This window comes from Gavialis gangeticus, unplaced genomic scaffold (genome assembly GCF_001723915.1).
Source record: "Gavialis gangeticus isolate Ggan-Ray unplaced genomic scaffold, GavGan_comp1, whole genome shotgun sequence".
NCBI classification, from domain to species: domain Eukaryota; kingdom Metazoa; phylum Chordata; order Crocodylia; family Gavialidae; genus Gavialis; species Gavialis gangeticus.
The window spans coordinates 133,217-151,171 of record NW_017728977.1 but is presented as its reverse complement, the minus strand read 5'-3'; the positions used below and the strand labels follow the sequence as shown (position 1 = coordinate 151,171).

At 56.1% G+C, this 17,955-nt stretch overlaps 1 protein-coding gene and 1 long non-coding RNA gene across 3 annotated transcripts in view; both read left to right on the top strand.

The window, feature by feature from the left end:
- Positions 1-14,108, top strand: part of PLEKHB1 (pleckstrin homology domain containing B1) — a 47,921-nt gene extending 33,813 nt beyond the window's left edge. For both annotated transcript variants that reach the window (XM_019508195.1, XM_019508187.1), the window contains exons 5-7: positions 1,411-1,450; positions 9,822-9,924; positions 13,801-14,108. In XM_019508195.1, the coding sequence (XP_019363740.1) occupies positions 1,411-1,450; positions 9,822-9,924; positions 13,801-13,937 (280 nt within the window). In that variant the 3' untranslated portion in view covers positions 13,938-14,108. The remainder of the gene's footprint in view (positions 1-1,410; positions 1,451-9,821; positions 9,925-13,800) is intronic.
- Positions 14,109-14,523: 415 nt separating this feature from the next.
- LOC109291277 overlaps positions 14,524-17,955 on the top strand; it is a 10,811-nt gene continuing 7,379 nt past the window's right edge. The window contains exon 1 of the long non-coding RNA XR_002095799.1: positions 14,524-14,613. This is a non-coding gene — a long non-coding RNA (uncharacterized LOC109291277). The remainder of the gene's footprint in view (positions 14,614-17,955) is intronic.

Genomic DNA, 17,955 nt, shown 5'->3' with positions numbered 1-17,955 from the left:
AGCTTTGCTAATATGCTGGGGACCTAGGGCTGTATTATTCAATTTAAGATTGAAGCAACAATAAATGTAACTTGTGCAATAAGTTAAAACCTGTCTACAGGGCTGTGAAATAGGAGCAACATGACCACCTAATATACCCGAAAATCATGTTTGCTTTTTCCACTTGCATTGCATTGGTGGCTCCTGGCCATCCTGTGAAGCCTTGGGTAAATTGCTCAGCCTTTCTGCACATTGTTTCCTTGCCTATAATAGCACCCTGCTTCATAGGGATGCTGTATGACTTTTCTCATGTTGGAGATGATGGCGCTCGGAGACTGCAGAAATGGGGCCATATAAATCCTGTAGATAGAGCTATGGGTCCACTGGAAAAGCCATGTAGTTTGTACCTCCTGCAGGGAACTTGACCAACTTAAAATGAGCTCCCAGAGCAGGAAGCGAACTCCATAAAGTGGGAGCAAGGTCATACTCACTTAATCCGTATGAGCAGGCTATTGGTCTCCCTTATTATTTCCCTAATTCGGGACTTAGTTTGCCCTCGACTCCAAGTATGCCCCGTGGCGGTCAGAGATCACGGTGCGACCTGGTTTAAGAGGTGGTTCAGATCCTGATTCATAACGGGAGCGTTAGGGACCATCTTGTGCAGTCTAGCAGCCAGGACCATCGCTTCCTAAAGCCACAGCTTTGTGTTCAGTGGAGATCCTGGGATGCGCAGTGAGCTGGGACTTGTATCAGAGATCAAACCCTCTCCTTGGAGGGCAGGTAGGATTAGACACGTGGCGAAGTAAAATGGTGCCTTCTTCCTGCAGAGCCGTGTTCCCTGTCTGCCCTAACTCTTACCTCCTGATCTTATTAGCACAAGACTCCTCGAGTCCTTTTAGCTCAGAAGAGCTGGCACAGCTTGGCAGCCAAGCTGGGGTCTGGTTTTCCTTCTTCATCTCAGCAACCAAAAGCACCCCAAGTCCATTAGCAGATCATTGTGGGCAACGGGTCTGGGGTCTAAAAAACCCAGCTGGCTTTCCAGCTTCTGAATGGCGTTTGTGGGACTGTCCATTAGAAAAACTCTTGTTTGGGAAGCTGCGTCCTGGTTTGACCCGCAGGGACCAACTCCGAAGTTTCCACCATGTCACTTTAAGCAGGAGCCAGAGGCCGACGCAGACCCACCGATCTCAACCTCGGGACCTTTTCCAAAGATCATCCCGGTCTCCTCCCAGGTCCCGGTGGCCTTCGGGGGCCTGTGGAAAGTTCTCGCCCCTTTGCCCAAGAAAGAGCCTGGTTGCTGTAGTGCTCACTAAGCAAATCTCCTTGCAGACAGACCAGAGAGATGAACGGAGAAGGTGCTTTGGCTCTGGGTGGTTTTAAAGCCACTTTTTTCCCTTACAAATTCTTGTCCTTTTTTTGTTTTGTTTACAGTGCTTGGAAGATGGCGGTGCTGGAGGCGAAGGCCACCCCGGTGAGTCGGTCCTACTTCCATTTCACCTGGCTTTTGCTTTTTTATATGTTGTAAATAGACACAGCCCTCCTTCTCTGCCCACACCGTCCCTCCCGCACGCCGTCTGCAGAGGCACTCCATCGAGATGCAGTTGCAGGCTGCATGGAAAAGGCATCACACCCCCCCAGAATATGGCTAAAGGTTGTAATCACACCGGGGCGGGGAAACCTCTGTTTCACTCCAGACCCCTCAGTCCTACAGAGATGCTGGGCAATGAGATGACCTTTCAAGGAGAGCCACAGAGATGACAGGATTCAGAGGCAGTTCATGGCTTGATCTACAGCCCACTGCGGACAACACGAATCTCCAAGGTGGGCTTGAAAGCAGGCCCTGAATAGGAAATGCACTATCGCTCACAGTTGCATTGCCCCACTGTGACACAATAAGAGACCGTCCCTTCCCCAGACAGTTTACAACCTAAATAGCCAAAGCGTGGAGGGAACAACTTGTCCATGGACACAGTCAGAAAGAGAACCCAGGTCTTTTCAGACTGTGCCCTTCCCACTACCCCACACTGCCGCTTGACTAGCTGACTGAAGGGGCACGTCAGTCTGAGATGACCCCAAGGGTGTTCATCTCCATGGGGGGTAAGTTGATTATTCGTTAACTAAGAGTACTGGTGGGGGGAAGCAATGAAGTCCCAGGGTCTGACTGTGGTGTGGTCTGAAGTGTGACTGCTGGGTGTGCATACACATACCTGAGCTAGCTTTACAATGAAGGAGCCCAGATGCTGATACCAGCGTGGAGCTCAGTGCCGTCTGGCTGCCCAGGTATTTAAGCAGGGGCTTCTGGGGGGGTTCGCACCCTGCTTGATGCTTTATGATGCTGCAGTTGCTCTGGTATTGGTACCCGAGCTAACTGCATCACGGCTTAAGACCTGTCTTCACTGTGCCAGTAGGATGCTCAGTCTCGCTGCCCTTGGGGAAACCTCTTGAGCATGCTGGAAACCTGGGTCTTGAGCACAGTGCCGGGGACGCCCCGCACCACCTCATTTTGGGATTGGCACACATGGTGGGGCTGGCACCTAGTACCTCAGCATCGTGACTGGGCTCTCTGCTGCCAGGAACGTCAAACTTATGGCCAGATCCGGGCCATGGAGCAGTGTTGTGTGGCCTGCAGGGCTTGTAGAGGGGTTGGGGGTTTAAGGGATGGGGTCCACCACTGAAATCTGGGGCACAGAGCCCTGCCAGCCACGTGTGTTAACAGCAGAGGGCAAGCCATGGCTTCATTAGCTGCCGTGGTTCCCTGGTGCTGCTTTCCCTGCCACCACCACCACCAAGAGACACAACGGGGGCTGCTGCCTTTCTGGGCACAAGAATTTCCCCTCGAGTTCGAGGGCTGCTGACGCTGGACGCCTGATCTCACTCTCGCGGACTCTTCCACTGAAGACGACCATCTGCGAGGCAGCAGCTATTGCAGCAGTTTTCAAGCTTTTGAGGCCACGCACCCTTTTACCTGCACATCTCTGCACGTTCAGCAACATCCGTGCATGGCAATGCCACTGCTCACTGCACATTGACCGATCAGCTCCACCGCCCTCATTAAAATGTAGGCAAAACACTGCGTGGCCCTAGCTTGCATACCGCTGGCTGAGACAGCTGGGGCTTCACCTCCAGTGCTGTAGCTGTGCTGCCAAACCTTAGGCAGATACAGCTGATACTGCGGGGAGGGGAAAGGCTCTTTTTCTGGTACAGTTCAGGCAGATTCAGAGCCTGAAATAAGCTCTATGGCAAAAGCACTTTGTCCACAATTTGAGTCTATGCAGCTGAGCTTTTAGCAGCATAGAAAGCCTATGCCCTGGAGCTTTTAGCAGCGTCGCACCCTGCTCCACCAGCAAAAATGTCTGGTGGGGAGCTGGCCTGAGAAGTAATTCAACAGCTCAAAGCCTGGAGCTGGAGGGAGCACATGACGTGAGAAGGCTGCTCGGGGCCTCGGGAAAGACTAAAGCAGTATGAGGCAAGCAAAGGCTGCACCCCTTCAGCTGGCAGTTTGTGGTGAATTTTAGGAAGAGAAAAGCTGTGTGGGTGGGGAGGGGGCATGGGTAAGCTTGGGGGCTCCAGCCCTCTGCTTTGTACTGTCTGCTGCACACACAGTGGAAAATCACACTGCCTGGTACTGCTGGGGGAGAAGAGCACGGCGACGAGCGCACGGAGAGCGTGCGCGCTCTCGCAACGCGGGCCTGACAGCCGTTCAGAAAGGCACGTTTCTCCGAGAAGCGAAAGCTGCTAATTGGGGATGGAATTAGCAGTGGCTTTTGGAGCTGACCTCTCCAAACGAACCCGCTAAATGGCTTTCTCTCCAAGAAGCGGCGGCAGCCTCCTCCTTGTTGCGCCGGAGAATAAATTGGAGAAGGTCCTTTGTGAACGCGGGGGCTGGTGCCTCCCGCGGGGGCTCTGTAGTGCATGTGGCGGCGTGCAGGGGACCCTCCTGGGCGCCGCTTGCTTTCTCCTATTGTACAAGTGCCTTGCAAAAAAATCAAAGCACCAGCTAAAGCTAAGGGAGTTCGGGGGAAGAGCAAACGCATGCAAATGGGATGCGCTTCCTCTGGCCTCGGCCGAGGTGTTCGGGGAACGCGCCGCACTGCTGTCAGTAGATTTTGCGAAGCCACGAGGGACTGGCGAAAGCAAATCTAAGCGCCAGCTTGCCAAAAGGAAGTGGTGTGATCCTGGCAATTAGCACAACTGGTTCTCTAGCCTGAGAAAAAGGCCGTGGGCCATATCCTGGGGTCCTCTCAGTGCACCTTGCCTGAAGAACAATTGAGTAAGTATTTGGCACAGGAGCGCGGAGCCGGGATTTGAGCTGTGCTGCCTACTGCCCATCTGTGAATGAGCTCTCACAGATTCGCAGATGGCTAGGGGCTGGAAGGGACCTCGCAAGACCGTCGGGTCCTGCCCCCCTGCACTAGGCAGGAAATGGGAGCTTTACTGTGGGCATCAGAGGGGCCACGGATGGGAGCGGGGTCCCGATCCTGCAAGGACTTAAGTAGGAACGCTTGAAGTTTTCTCTTTCCTCTGCCTTATATTTGCTCTGGGACCTTGGACAGATCCTTCCCCCCGCCCCAGTCCAGTTTCCTCTTTATAAACTAGGGGTGCTGGTGGCCATCCCTCGTGGAAGCTGCAAGCAGTAGTGCCGCTGGGGCTTTCTGAAGATGCCACGTGCATGATATAGCATCTTAGAGGTCTTGTGAATGGAAGAGGGGAGAAGAGACCCTGGGTCACACGACATCTGAGGATTGCGGGAAGGTTTGTGCTCTGACGAAAAGCAGGGGAGGAGGAACTGGACGCTGCAGGGGTGCAGGCGCCTGGAGCAGAGGGGTAGTTTCAGGAAGAGCAGGAGTCTGAAGTCCACAAGGAAGGCAGGCCCCAGATATCTGCAATGGGAGCAGGGTGGTAGGAGGCAGGAGACCTGAAATGAAGGAGGGAGGTCAGAGCAAGAGGCCAGGAATTAGGACCCACATGCTTTGTCCTGGCTTTGCCTGTGGCATCAAACGTCTGTGGCTCAGTTTCCCCTGCCGCGCGGTGGAGGACAAACTCTACCTTGGGAAGGAGAGCGTGCTGCCACAGCGCCCCTGGCTCTGCCCTATGGCCCCAGGGCAGCGCGAGTCGGGGTCAGCATGCCTTCCTCCTTCCCTGTGCCTTCCTCGTAGGAGCGGGGCATGCCGGCAAGCATGTCAGATCGCAGCCAGTTACCGAGCTGTCAGAGGAGGCCAGGCCCTTCGTCTCCTGTTGTCTCCTAAGGAGGAAGATGCTTCCGACCTCACCCAACGGCAAGGAAGCAGCAGGGAGAGAACCGCTCCCCTGGGCATCTCCGCAGCCCCTTCCCAGCCAGGCAAATCCCACCTCACCAGGACCTCCGTCGGGCTCTCTGCCTCACAGCGAGGATTGAGTGACCGGACCAAGGCTGCACAGCAAGTCGTTGGCAGGAAACTCCCTGCTCCGCACCCACACCCACTCGCAAGCCTCAAGCCATCGGGCGTAATGTTTCTCATCCCCCCGATAAGCTCCACCACTTCTTCCTGTGCTGCAGCACCGAGGCAGAGGGGTGCCAGGCCGGGTCTGCAGACACAGTCGGGCCTCTCTGCTGCGCTGCGACAGCAGGCCGAGCCTCCCCAGGAGCTACAAGGCCCCTCAACAGCTGGAGGGAAGCTGCTCGGCGCACAAGAGGTTTCTTGGGACAAGGAACAACAGAGCAGGAACCAGAGTGAAGGATACAGGCTAAAAACCTTAAGGGAAGACACCAAGTAGAGGGCTCCAGTCTTGCTCCACAGAGGCACCTAGGGAGTCACTGGATACCACCCAGTGAAACAAACCCCGGTGAGATGTGCAGATGCGGGGCAGGAAGACAGCCCCACACTCAGCATCTCCTGCAAACATGGCAAGGTGCCCAACTCCCAAATGCCCAAAAGGATCTCAGCCAACCTGAGTACATCCTGGAGGATTTGGGGGCTTGTGGTCTCACCCTTCCTCAAGGAGCTCCCTACTCCCTAGCCCACCTCGCTATGCCCATGCCCAGGCTTGCCCTCGGGAAGGGAGACAACCTCATGTGCAAAACCCCACCAGAAGGAAGCTGGAGCATGTCAGAGCCGGGGTGACAGAGATAAGTTGAAGGCAAGAGCGGTGCAAATCTGAAGTGAATAAGAACGAGAGGCAGATAACCTTGGACTTGCCTACCCTCTCTCCCCTCGCTGCGCATGGAGAGCCAGCCCTGGACCCCAAGCCGCTGGAGCGCTAATTGTGTATCGAGCGAGCGGAGTGGGAGAAGGAGATTACGGCACGCAGGTGACTGGGGCAAGGAGTCAGCGCGGGCTGGGAGGTTGATAAGCATTTTGATTTATGCTGCGCAAGGGGCTGCGAAGCAGACGGCAGGCGAGGACTGTCCTCGTGCGGCCGCTCCAGCCCTGCCCTTGCAGTCCTCTCTGGTGCTCTCAAGGTCAGGCCTGCATGCACGCTGCCTTGTGAGAGGGAAGCCGGTTCGGGATCGGGATCGTCCCTAGGAAGCTTTGTGGCTGCTGGAGGGTGCATCTCAGCTGTCCCTCTGTACAAAGCAAAGAAAGAAAGCAGCTGGGGCTGGAGGGCTCTTTATGCAGCATGGAGATGAAAAGTCCAACTTCCGCTTCTCTCCGCCTGGCCCTTGCCCCTTCCCGCTCCGTGTCGGAGTCCGTCTGGCATCCCAGTGCCTCTGGCTCCTGCCCTCTCGTCTTGCAGAGAGGAGGAGGTGGGGGGTCGTCCCGTCCTCCGGCCTCTCTTTGTCCACCCTGACCTCTTCAAGTCAGCGCCGAGCAAGAGGCCGAGTTTTCAGCTGCCCCGTTAACATGCGAAGCAGCTAATTAGGCCCCGTCCTGCTGGGCTGAGTGAAGGGATTTGGTTTCCCTCCAGCCGGGCAAGATAATGAAGCGCTGGATGCGTCTCTCATCTGGGAGGTTGAAAGCCTGGTTGGATTTGGGCCCGGCGTCCAGGCTCTTTTAGCTGTGGATATGGAGTCTGTTTGCCCGGAGCGGAGCGCCGAGCTGTGCGGCGCTCCCCTGAGAGCGCGTGTGTAAAACACGCTAGGTACGGCAGCACGCAGATTCCTTGTGGCGTGTTGGTCTGGGGGAAACGCGTGTCCTTACAGTCCGACAGGCAGGTGGCTGAGCCCCTGACACCCATCATTAAGGTCCTGCCAAGGCTGTGGGGGGAAGGACAGAGCTTTTGCTCATGCAACCGATTTTGGAGCCTGTTTTCTCAGGTTCACTTTTGACCTGGTCTCCACTGCAAGGGGGTCCGATTCCCCGCCGGCAGCTCCCTGCCAGGAGCAAAACGCTGGCAGTCAAACTGCACTTGGGGGAGGGCTGCCTGCCATAGCGTTCCCAAGCCAGGCTGAATTCGAAGGTCCCGACTCAGAGATGTGCACCAAGGAGGGCAAGGCCCCCAAATGCTTTCAAACCACATTTTATCCCTCCCTTGTTCCAGACCCAGTTCTGCCCCTGCCCGGTCCTCCGCACAAAGTAGAGCAGCCTTGGGACTGCTGTAAGTTGAGGTGGGTTTCAGCAGGCCCCTGTGAGTTGCTCTGCTGGCCCAGAGTGCCTGGTGCTCAGAAGGCTTTAGCCCTACCTCATCGCCAGCACATCCCAGCAAGCCCTGTGCTGGGGTCTGCATCGGATGTGCATTTGCTCAGCACGTGTAGCATGTTCCTGTACAGCAGGGGTGCTCGAGCCCCGGCTCGTGGGCCAGCTCCGACCCAGGGAGTCATACCCTCCAACCCACCGGGCTCCCCACAGGTTTGGGAATTTGGTGGCAGGAGAGCAGCAGCAATTAACACTGTCACCGCTCCCCCACCACCACATTTCCACACACCATATCAGGCCCAGTAATGGGATCTGACCAGCGGACCAGCCTGCCATTGCTCATCTGGCCGAAAAGGTCAGTGACCCCTGCCCATACAGCAACACAGGGACTGCAGCCAAGGCCAGGGTTGGGACTACAACCACATTGAGAGAGCTCCATGTCCTACACCTGGCCTCAGACATCGTCACTGGCCTCCGTGGCCTGCATGTTAAGCAAAAAGCTAGAAGGAAGCTTGGAGGAGCTCCATTAGTGCAATGGGTTTAGGTGGCCTCAGCCATGCTTGTCCTGTAAGGCTGGAGGACACCTGCTGCCAAGTGCTGCTTTAGGGGGAGCGGTTGGTAGACTCGGAGCCACTATTTCACAGTCCGCCTGCCTGTTGCACGGGGACACATCCCATGGATGCCAGTGAGGTGCAAGTCCCAAGGGGCCATGGGGAATGGACCCTTAGCGGTGGAAACCAGCTGGGCAGTGGGAGCAGTGCAGGCCTCAGGGGTCCTTCATCCCTTGCACACATTTGGGCTCATTGGGCTGGGACTGGGACTCCTCTTGAAGCTCAGGGATCTCGCTGTGCACGAGGACTCAGGCCTGCTTGCCCGGGTGCAATACATGACGGGCTGTGAAGTCGAACCCTGGGCAGATAAGAGCCACCCCCTTCTGACCACATGCCCCTGTTAGAGCTGTGATGGGAGATCGGCACAGACCTCTAGTCCTGTCCTGGTTTTGCATCCTTGGCACGAGTGGGTGTCTGTGCAGACTGCCAACTCCGCTCTAGCTAAGCCGCCTCGTTGAGCCAAGGGAGCAATTCTAGCAAGTGCAGCCCAGAAGGGACCTTGCCGGCATCAGACAGGCTAGCACCCTGACCAGTCCATAGACAGGGCAAGGGTCCCATCGGTGCTTTATTCCATGGGTGCACCAGGCTGGGGGCTGAGTGCCCTGGCGCGGTGGGAAACAAAGCAGGGTCCAAACAGCCATAATGTTACGCTCTGTCCCAGCCCCCTCACTCCACTCATTCCTTCGGGCCCAACATCTGTCCAGCTCAGACTGGTGCTCCTTCCCCCTGCCCCAACCACCGAGCAGACGGGGCACGGAGACACCCCAGTGAGCCCAGCCAGAATCGAACCCAGGCGTCCCAATTCCTGCTGCTCATACCCGGCACAGTGAACACGTGGATTAGCCGCCTTTTGGTGCCAGCTTTGCCGCAGCTTGAAAACGTAGGGAGCGGCTGTTCCCTTGCACCTGCAGTTGTAACCTAGCAAGGACCCCTCTGGCTGCTCTTTTTTGGGTGATGCCTTCATCCATTCGCTGCTTCGGGATCCGATCTTACCCCCAGTAAATCTAACAGGGAATTGTGCCATAGGTTTCAATGGAAATAGGACCAGATCCAGAGGCCCTTTTTTGGAGGGACACCTGTGCATCAGTGCAACAAAGGACAGAAATGTTTCCAGGGGCAGGAAACCCATTTCAAACTGGTTTAAGATCTCAGATCATTAAGAAGCTTCCTGAGCAGACTTAAAAATGACAGATAAATACAGGGTAATAGGAGGGGCAGAGCAGGGAGGTGCTGATCTGCACAAAAGCCAGTCCCACGCTCTCCAGAGGCCTCACCCCAGAAACCAGCAGCTCAGTAAAGACATGGAATCAGATTCCCAGGACAGGCCGTGCACAAGAACATAGGAAATACGTGCTCCATGGGCGCCGTTAACACTGCCTGGCTAATTGTGGTGGGAGAGGCAGTTTGTTAAACTGCACCCGGCTGAGGAGTCCAGCGATGCAGATGCAGTGTGCTGGGGGGTGGGCGTGCATGCATGCATGGGCACACGTGCTGCACACACAGGCATGGTCTAAGAAAGGGCCTTAGAGTCACTGGTTACCCCAAATTAATGTAACCTGCTGCAATGGCACGTTAGGAAAGGCATCAGGGCTCCCTGGCAGCCCAGCCAAGGCAGAGCGCTGGAAGAAGAAGTGACCTTGGTGTCATTCCCAGTAGCAGTGCTGTCCTTCCCTCCTAGGTCCATGTCTACGACCCGTATGATGACTATTACCAGACGGTGCCCCTGGATTCCCACCAAGCGATGTACATCAGATCCGGGTACTACGGCCACCAGTACGGAGGTACGTATGCTTCAGCACAGCTTTCTCCCCCTGGTTTTGATCACTAGGGGTCCAGATTTTGTGGGGGGACGGGCTTTGGCTACCAGGTGAGACTTAGGAGGTTGAAGTTTACATGGAGGATGTGGAACGGATCCCAGACACCCTTGCTGTCTGTCTGCTATATGATCCAGTTCCCATCTCTTGAAGGCAGTGTTGCCCACCTTGTACATCCTCAACTGAGGGATGATTTTGCTCACTGCTGTTCCCGGAGCCAAGAGGACGCTCAATTCACTCTGGAGTGAAAGGGACTTGATTTTTGCAACAAGGTTGAATTCAATCCCTAACTTAGCTTACCCAGGAAAAGAGAAAAGATCACGTTGTTATGTGATACCCTTGCAGATACCATGATAAAAAGGATTAGGTTATACAGAATCCACATCCCTCTTATTTGGAGGAAAGCGAGAAATCATCAGGAGCGTCGCTCCCAAGTGCATGTCACTGCTGCAGCCCTCTGGCACTTTCTGGTGGTATTTACCTGCACAAGCCATTTGAAAAGCATAATATTCCCTTTTCACCTGGTCCTGCATTGTAAGGGCTTGGGGCCTTTTATGGAGTTGGATGGTTGCTGTGTTGACATTTCCCGGACTGGAATTAGGGGAGACGGGCAACCCGATGGCCCCTTGTGGTGTTAATGCCACTTTATACATGATTTTTTATATGGCTTTTATATGCCTTATCTGCAGATTAAGGCATCTAATATGTGGCAAGGTGCCTAAATATTAAGAGTGAACCTAGAGAGACCAGCAGCTGTCAAGCCCCAAACTGGTTCTTCACGCCATAAGAGGTAGTAGCAGCGCAGGGTTACCCCTCGCTAACCCAGCCCCTGGCCTAGAAGGAAGGGAAGAGGCATTTGCTCCACATAATCTGACCAGCTCTTTGCAGATGCCTGCAGAGGCACTGCTTTGCAATGCAGACAGAAGCCTGCTCGAGGCTGGGCTGGGACCCAGCCAGCTCGCTGCATACAGGCCACTGGATGGGCAAGCAGCTGAGTGACCAGGAGCTTAGGAACCGAGGTCACGAGAGGAGTCTGCGGCTAGCAACCAGAGGCCAAGGATGGGAGGAGACGTCTCCCTGTCCCGGTCCAGCCTTGCTGGGCGTCTAACCCCTTGGTGCTCTGTGCTCAGCTCAGCTGGCCGCATCCCTGATGAGGGGGTGACATCTGGCGGCACCGTTTCAGAACTGCAGCTGACGGCAGCTCAGTGCCAGGCTGTGGCGATTCGGCCTGTGCATGGCCAAATCCATCCCGACCTGCCCCGGCGCTTGTTGGGGGTCAGCACATGTGCAAACATGGGTCTTGCATCCCTGTGGGCCGGAGCAGGAGACAGGGTCTGCACTGGGACACTGCAGAGGTAGGGGAGAAAATGGGAAAGGGGACTGGTTGAAGGGACGTCCCAATTTGGGACGCTGGGTCTCCAGCCCCTTTCATCTGACACAATACTGCATCAAGACAAGCCCCTAATAAGTCCAGATCTCAGCATTAAACCTTCATGCTCTTGGGCAGCCTGACCCAAGCAGGCCATTTCCAGGCTTGCTCGCATTGTGGGGGAGCGGGGTCCCCAGCGGTGATACAAGAATCTCAGAGAAGTGGGGCTGGAAGGGACCTTAAGAGGTCACATCTAGTGCAACCCCCTGCCTGAGGCAGGGTCAGTCCCATGCAAGCCACCCCATATAATCCATAATCTAAACTCTGCATCAGCCCTGATGCAACAGACCTAACACCTGAACCTGCCACTGGTAAAGCCGGGGGACCGTGGCAGCCAACATCTTGCAATGTTATTAATATATGCTCAAGAGATCCCAGGTAGAGGCCATGCCCCCACTACAGAGGAAGGCAAAAACCCCCACAGTCTGTACCAACATGATGATAGGGGAAAATTCATTCCTGACCCCAAATGTAGCGTCAGTCTGACCCTGAGCGGAGGGGCAAGACCCTCTAGCCAGGGCCCTCTGGGTTTGGTCCCAGCAGGAGCACTGGCACAGCCTGGCTTGCCTGCAGCCAACACCCAGTGCCTCCAAGGAAGGTTTAAAAGCATCCTGACATGTGGCAGACAAGGGGATGGGACCAGCAAAGCCCCGGGGCATGGCCCAATCCCCATAATAGAGCATGGGCATCGCTATGCCTAGTGTCCGTCCAACCTCTTCTTGAGCACCCCCAGCGATGGAGAGCCCACACCCTCCCTAGACGTCTATTCCACTGCCTCCCTATTCTTGCAGTGAAGCAGCATTTCCAGGTATCCAGCCTGCACTTCCTTTGCTGCAACTTCAAGCTCAGAGCTCACCGGCTTTGCCTCGCATGAGGCTGTGCAAGCTCATAGCCAAGAGCTCTGGTTCCCCCTGCGCTCGCGGCTCGGGTACACAGCGCCTTTGTGCGATTTCACAGGCAGTTGGGCCCGAGGCCTGGCTCAGCAGAGCTGAACTCTTCTTGGCTAACTGGCCCTATTGAGACACTCTGGAAGAAGGCCCCAGATTCCCCGTTATTAACCTGCACACACAAAGCCATTTTCACAAAAGCCAGGCAGGGCAATGTCTCCTGAGGGAGAGACTTAAGTGTCTCTTCCCTCCTGTTAGCCTGTTTATAAATGTTCCTACAGCCTCCCCTTGGCCCAGCCTGGAGAGGCCATGATGTAGCTAGAGCCTGGACCTAGGTTATAATCCTGGTTTTACCATGCAACCGTGGCCACCCTTGGTAAAGTCACTTCGCCTTTCTGTACCCGTCAGACCCTATCACACTAGATCCCCTCTAGTCTTAAAAAAAGGTATCACAGAGACAGGCCCCACCATAGACCAAATGTGTCCTAACACCACGTGGGGGAGATGGTTGTGTACCAGCCCAGGTCTGGTCTCTGCGGGCACGCCTACATGTCACCATGCTTTAGTTACATGCTTTCGTGTCACTGCCCGTCCTGCTCCGTGCACGCGGCGCATGGGTAGATCTTGTTGCTACATTGCCGTAGTGGTGCACCATACCCAGGGAGCGTGCCTCTCCGGTGACGTGCTTGCATTGCCCTATGTCTACATTGCTGTGCGTCTACGTTGCCGTTGCCTTCCTCTGTAGCAGGGACCGTGGCCCTCTTCCTGGGATATCTTAAGTTTATATTATCAACCTTTTGCACAAGCAGGATGTCGGCAACTGTATTTCCCCAGTTTTACCTGTGGCAGGTTTGGGTGTGATGTCTTGCACTGTGCTAGGCTTGATAGTACGTTTACTAAGAAGGTAGATTATGGATGCCTCTAGGATGGTTTGGATAGGGGTGATCCCGCCGGTCCTCTGGGCAGGAACCTCACTGCTCTAAGGGTTTTGTTGCTTTAAGTATACGGCCACAAAGGAGAGACGAGCATGGCTTGCACTGCCGCACCACCACTGCTCTTTTGGGACCAGCGCTGAGTACCGCACACAGCAACAGCCAAGCGGGCAGTGCCCCAGGAGGAGTTCCCAGCCCCCAATACAGGGATCCACTGCAGAGACCCGGCCTTTCTGGACCCCCACACTCCCAGGTTGCCAGCTCCTGGAGGCAGTTGACCAACCAAGCCTCAACAAAGCCACCAAAGAGTAGGTCACGAATGTCACTAGTCAGACAGGGGTCTTCATAGGAGCCCCCAGAAAGCCACTGTCTAGCACAGGGAAGCCAAGGTGCCTGCTCTGCCCAAGCCCGTTGCGAGCCTAAGCGCATCTGCCAGGAACCGAGAGCTGGAGGGACCCTGGGCCCGTTCGGAGGCAGAGCTCCCCTGCGATGGGCTGGGGGCTCCCTCCTCTCCCGGGCTGGAGGTGAAGGCGGGATCTTCCCCAGGCCACTGTCCCCCCTGCTCATCCTGCGTTTCTGTGTTTATGCCCCTCAGCGCCCGGCGTGACTCACATGATCGTCCGCGAAGACCCCTACCGCGTGTCGGGAGACCACATGGCTCTGGGGCTGCTGGCCGGGGCTGCCACGGGGGCTGCCCTGGGCTCCTTCATGTGGATGCCGTGCTGGTTCTGAGCGGAGCGCTCCCACCTGCGGGGGACCGGGGCCGTCTCCAGGAGGCCGGCAGGCGCTGCCTGTAACGTAGATCCCTGTAAGGTTTCCCTCTCCCTCCGAGTAACTCTGCTGCACTTTGCTTGCCGTTCCCGACTAGCCATGTTGGCAACATAAATTGTCCTTTGCCTCCCAGGCCAGCGATCGTTTCACTCCCCCAGCACACGTGACACTGCAGGGTCCAGGTGTCCCCAGCCCAGGCTGACCAAGGCAGGCTCTTCCCATCCTCACTCTTCTCCCAGGGAAGCAGCGTGGGCTCTTGTGCTTCCCAGCCTTTCCTTCTCCCCCAAAAGTGACAGCCCATCCTCGCCTCCATCCTTCAGACCTCGGGCTTCCCCCTCCTGCCCCCAAGGGGCTTGAAGCAGAGATGGGCTTGCGTCTTCAGCGGGTCAGCTCTGTGGGAGGCAGTGGGGCTGTGAGCTAGGGCCCAGTGGGCCCCAGACATCTGAATTACACGCTGGCACTCACGAAGTAGCAAGCGCTCCCTCCAGATCAGATGCAAGCCGCAGCCTGCATCAGTCTGAGTAGAAAGCCACGGCTCCGTGGCCCTTACAGCACAGGACCCCCAAGCCTCTTCAGGTGCTCCCCAAGCAGCTGGGGATAGCAAATGCTGTCCTGCCTTGCCGTAGACCCCAGAGGGGTCTTCTTATCCAGGCCCCTTCTCCGCCAGCAGGAAGGTCCTTGCAAGGAGGAAGACTCGGGAAAGGCGCAGGCTCCTGCTGCTCTGCAGCTTCACAGGCCAGTGACCCCTATTCAGGTGCCACCAAGGCTTTGTCCCGCTGTGGCCCTTCCTTACAATCAGGGCCGCTGCTTGGGTGTGGGTGGCTTGCAGGCACCAGCCTCTTCGATCGAAATGGGGGTTGAAGGATGTTGAGGTGGCGACAGGGAGCAGGCGGCAGTCGAGGCTGCCCGTGCCACGTCACCTGGGCCCTCCTCCACCCGTGCACTTGGGTGGCCTTGCAGTAAGAGGGGACCTCACGTCAGCTCCTTCGTGGGGATCACCCATGGGTATAAGAGGACCCCAGGGTGCAAGAGTGCTACCCCGCAGTAGAGCAGAGGGGTGAGAGCGAGTGCGAGACATCACAGATTGGTGTGAGTGTGTGTATATAGACGTGTATGAGAGAGAGAGAGCGATCACAGACTGTTTAACTAGCACAATATCATCATTTTTGGACAGTTGGCAGTATAGCTCACGTGATGGAGGTCTCGGCCTCCGGGCAAAGGCGGCACAACAGGGGCACAGCATGCTTGAGGAGGGGTATCTGACCAGGTAGAGACACCCACACCATGCATGGGCAAAGAGGGCACAGCAAAAGCCGTAAGGTCACCTGGACTGGGTCACGCCTGTGCTTCTCCTGAACGGTTTCCTGCCGTGGCTTCTTGTTGAGGATTTCCCAAGTTTAAAAAGACAAAGTGTTTAAAGAGGGCAAGGCAAGGCCAGACTGACTCGGTGTCCAGCCCCCCTTTACTTCCCATGTGCTCTGACAAAGTGACAACACAAAGCTGCATCTTCCGTGGTTCTCAAGGACAGCGCAAGAAGACGGCCCCGGAAAAGCATGAGCATCCCCAGGCATGACCCAAAATGATTATAATGGAAGGGGTCAGGCTACCTAATGGGGGGGTGGAGAGGGAAGGGGGCTCACTCTGCTTCTCCTAGCACCTGGCTTCTCCCCTTTTGCTGCCTTGAGCACTTCCACGCTGTAGCGCTCAACTCCGCAGAGCCAAGGGCCTGATGCAGCCCCCCGGCACGTGGGAGGAGCGGAGGAGGACGAGGGCACAGAGTAAGTAGGGGGGGCCGGCAGGATGCCTTCCCTGTGCCCCCAGCCAGGAGGAGGGGGCGCCCAGGGAGGGACCGCAGCTCACCCGCCACCACGTTGCATTTCAAGAGGCAGGTGCGCGCCGCACAATGGCAGAGGCGGGGGCTGGAAGGCCTGACACCACGTACTTTCCTCCATCTCTTACCCCCTCTGCGGGCAGGAAGAAGAGGTGTTTACACCCCTTGGGTTTTCCAGGACCCCGCTGCAATCCAGTATTGCACCTCATGTGAGCTCCCGCTCCATCAGGGCTGATACGCCCCGAGTCTGGGCATCGCCCCAAGGGCGCTTATTAACACGGGCCCAACCCCCCCTTAGAGTTATTTCTTGTGTCAGCTCCTACAAGGCTATCGGGCATCATCTGGGCTGGATGTCTGCCACCCCCCAGCAGCTCCGGGGCTTCAGAGCAGCCACTCTGGGTTTGCAAGACCTTCTCTCTCTCCGTGGGGGAAAGAGGCATCTCCCAGCAGCAACACACTGTAGCACTCACCTGGTGGCAGGTCTTTTCCCAAAAGAGGATGGGCAGCACTGTTTACACGGTTCAGCAAGTGATTTCCTTATGTGCAAGTCAGGCTGGTACGCCTACACCAGCAGACAGGGTTAGAGCGAGGAGAAGCAGTCTTAGCCATTGCACGCTCGTTTTAGGAGAGACAGAGGCATGTACCATGGTGGCGCAGGAACGCCGTCAGCCTTACGGACATGAGTGAACATCACACCTCCTCGTCTGTCACTGAGAGCCTAGATCAGGGGCGGGCAATCATTTCGGGCGCAGGGCCGCTTACTGAGTTTTGGCAAGCCATCGAGGGCCGCATGACAGGCAGCCAGGGGCAGATAAATATTAATTTTCTAATTTTTTTAGGGGACCCGCGGGCTGGATAGAATGGCCTGGCGGGCCGGATGCGGCCCGCAGGCCACATTTTGCCCTCCCCTGGCCTAGATGATTGAAGGCACGCCTGCCCGCAGCGGGTTGGCAGAGCAAAGGACAAGGTTCATTTCTACTGCGACCTGCACAGTTTGGGAGGGGAGGAAAAGGAGGAAAGACTTTCCCCTTCTCCTCCGGAGCAGGGTCCGGGGGAGCCGACGTCGGCACCCCAAGATCCCTGGGCTCCCAGAGGCTGGCTGGGCCACGGTCCGGGCCGAGGACCCCACCATGGACGTGGCATCGGGGGCGGAGGAGGGAGCAGCCAGTACCCGCGAGCATCACGTAAAATGGGCCCCGGTGCAGCAACGCCCTGCCGGCGCCGACCCTGAGCAAGGCCAACGCGCCAGAGCCTCCGGGGCATCTCCAGCTCCGTACCCCACCTCCAGAGGCACAAAGGCCCTAAAACATATAGACCGCGGCCTCGTCAAGTCAGTTTGACTCTGGGAGAGCTACAGATTGTGGGGGACACCTCCCAGCGACTCGGACCGACTGAAACAGGAGTTTTGCTTTCTCTCTCCCACCTTTCTGTTTGCTGTTGCTAGGAAATTTAGCCAGCCTTTCTGTCCAGCTGTATCTTGACCCACTTTGGTTCAGCCCTCATGGGTACAGTCGCTTTCCTGAATAGGAGATTGTAGCATCCTTAATGCCAAGATACTGGTGTTTTCTTGCCACATGCTTTTCTCTCTTTTTTTTCTTTTGTGTGTGTGTGCATGTGTGTGTCGCAGGGCAGAGTTCTGCTGCATTGCTGTCACTGTAAATTCACTAAATTTGTGTATATTTTGGAGAACAAAGGCTATTTAAAAAAAAATCTAATAAAAGGTGACTCTTCGCTACATGTTGTGGAGCGTGTGGCTTCCTTTCCTGCGTCAGGTCTGAGTGAGCATGGCACCATTGGGAGTTTCCAGTGAGTAGCGTGAATTAAAGCTTAGATTCAAGATTCAAGATTCAAGATAGACTCATAGTTTCATAACTGGTCAGGTCGGAGGGGACCTGAGCAGATCATTGAGTCTGACCCCCTGCCATGGCAGGAAAGAGTACGGGGGTCAAACGATGCCAGCAAGGTGTTCATCTAACCTCCTCTTAAAGCCCCCAGGGTAGGAGCCTGCACCACCTCTCCTGGAAGTTGGTTCCAGACCCTAGCCGCCCTGACCGTGAAGTCGCGCCTCCTGATGTCTAGCCTGAATCTCCCCTCTGCCTGCTTGTGACCGTTGTTCCTGGTCACTCCTGGTGGTGCTTGGGGGAACAG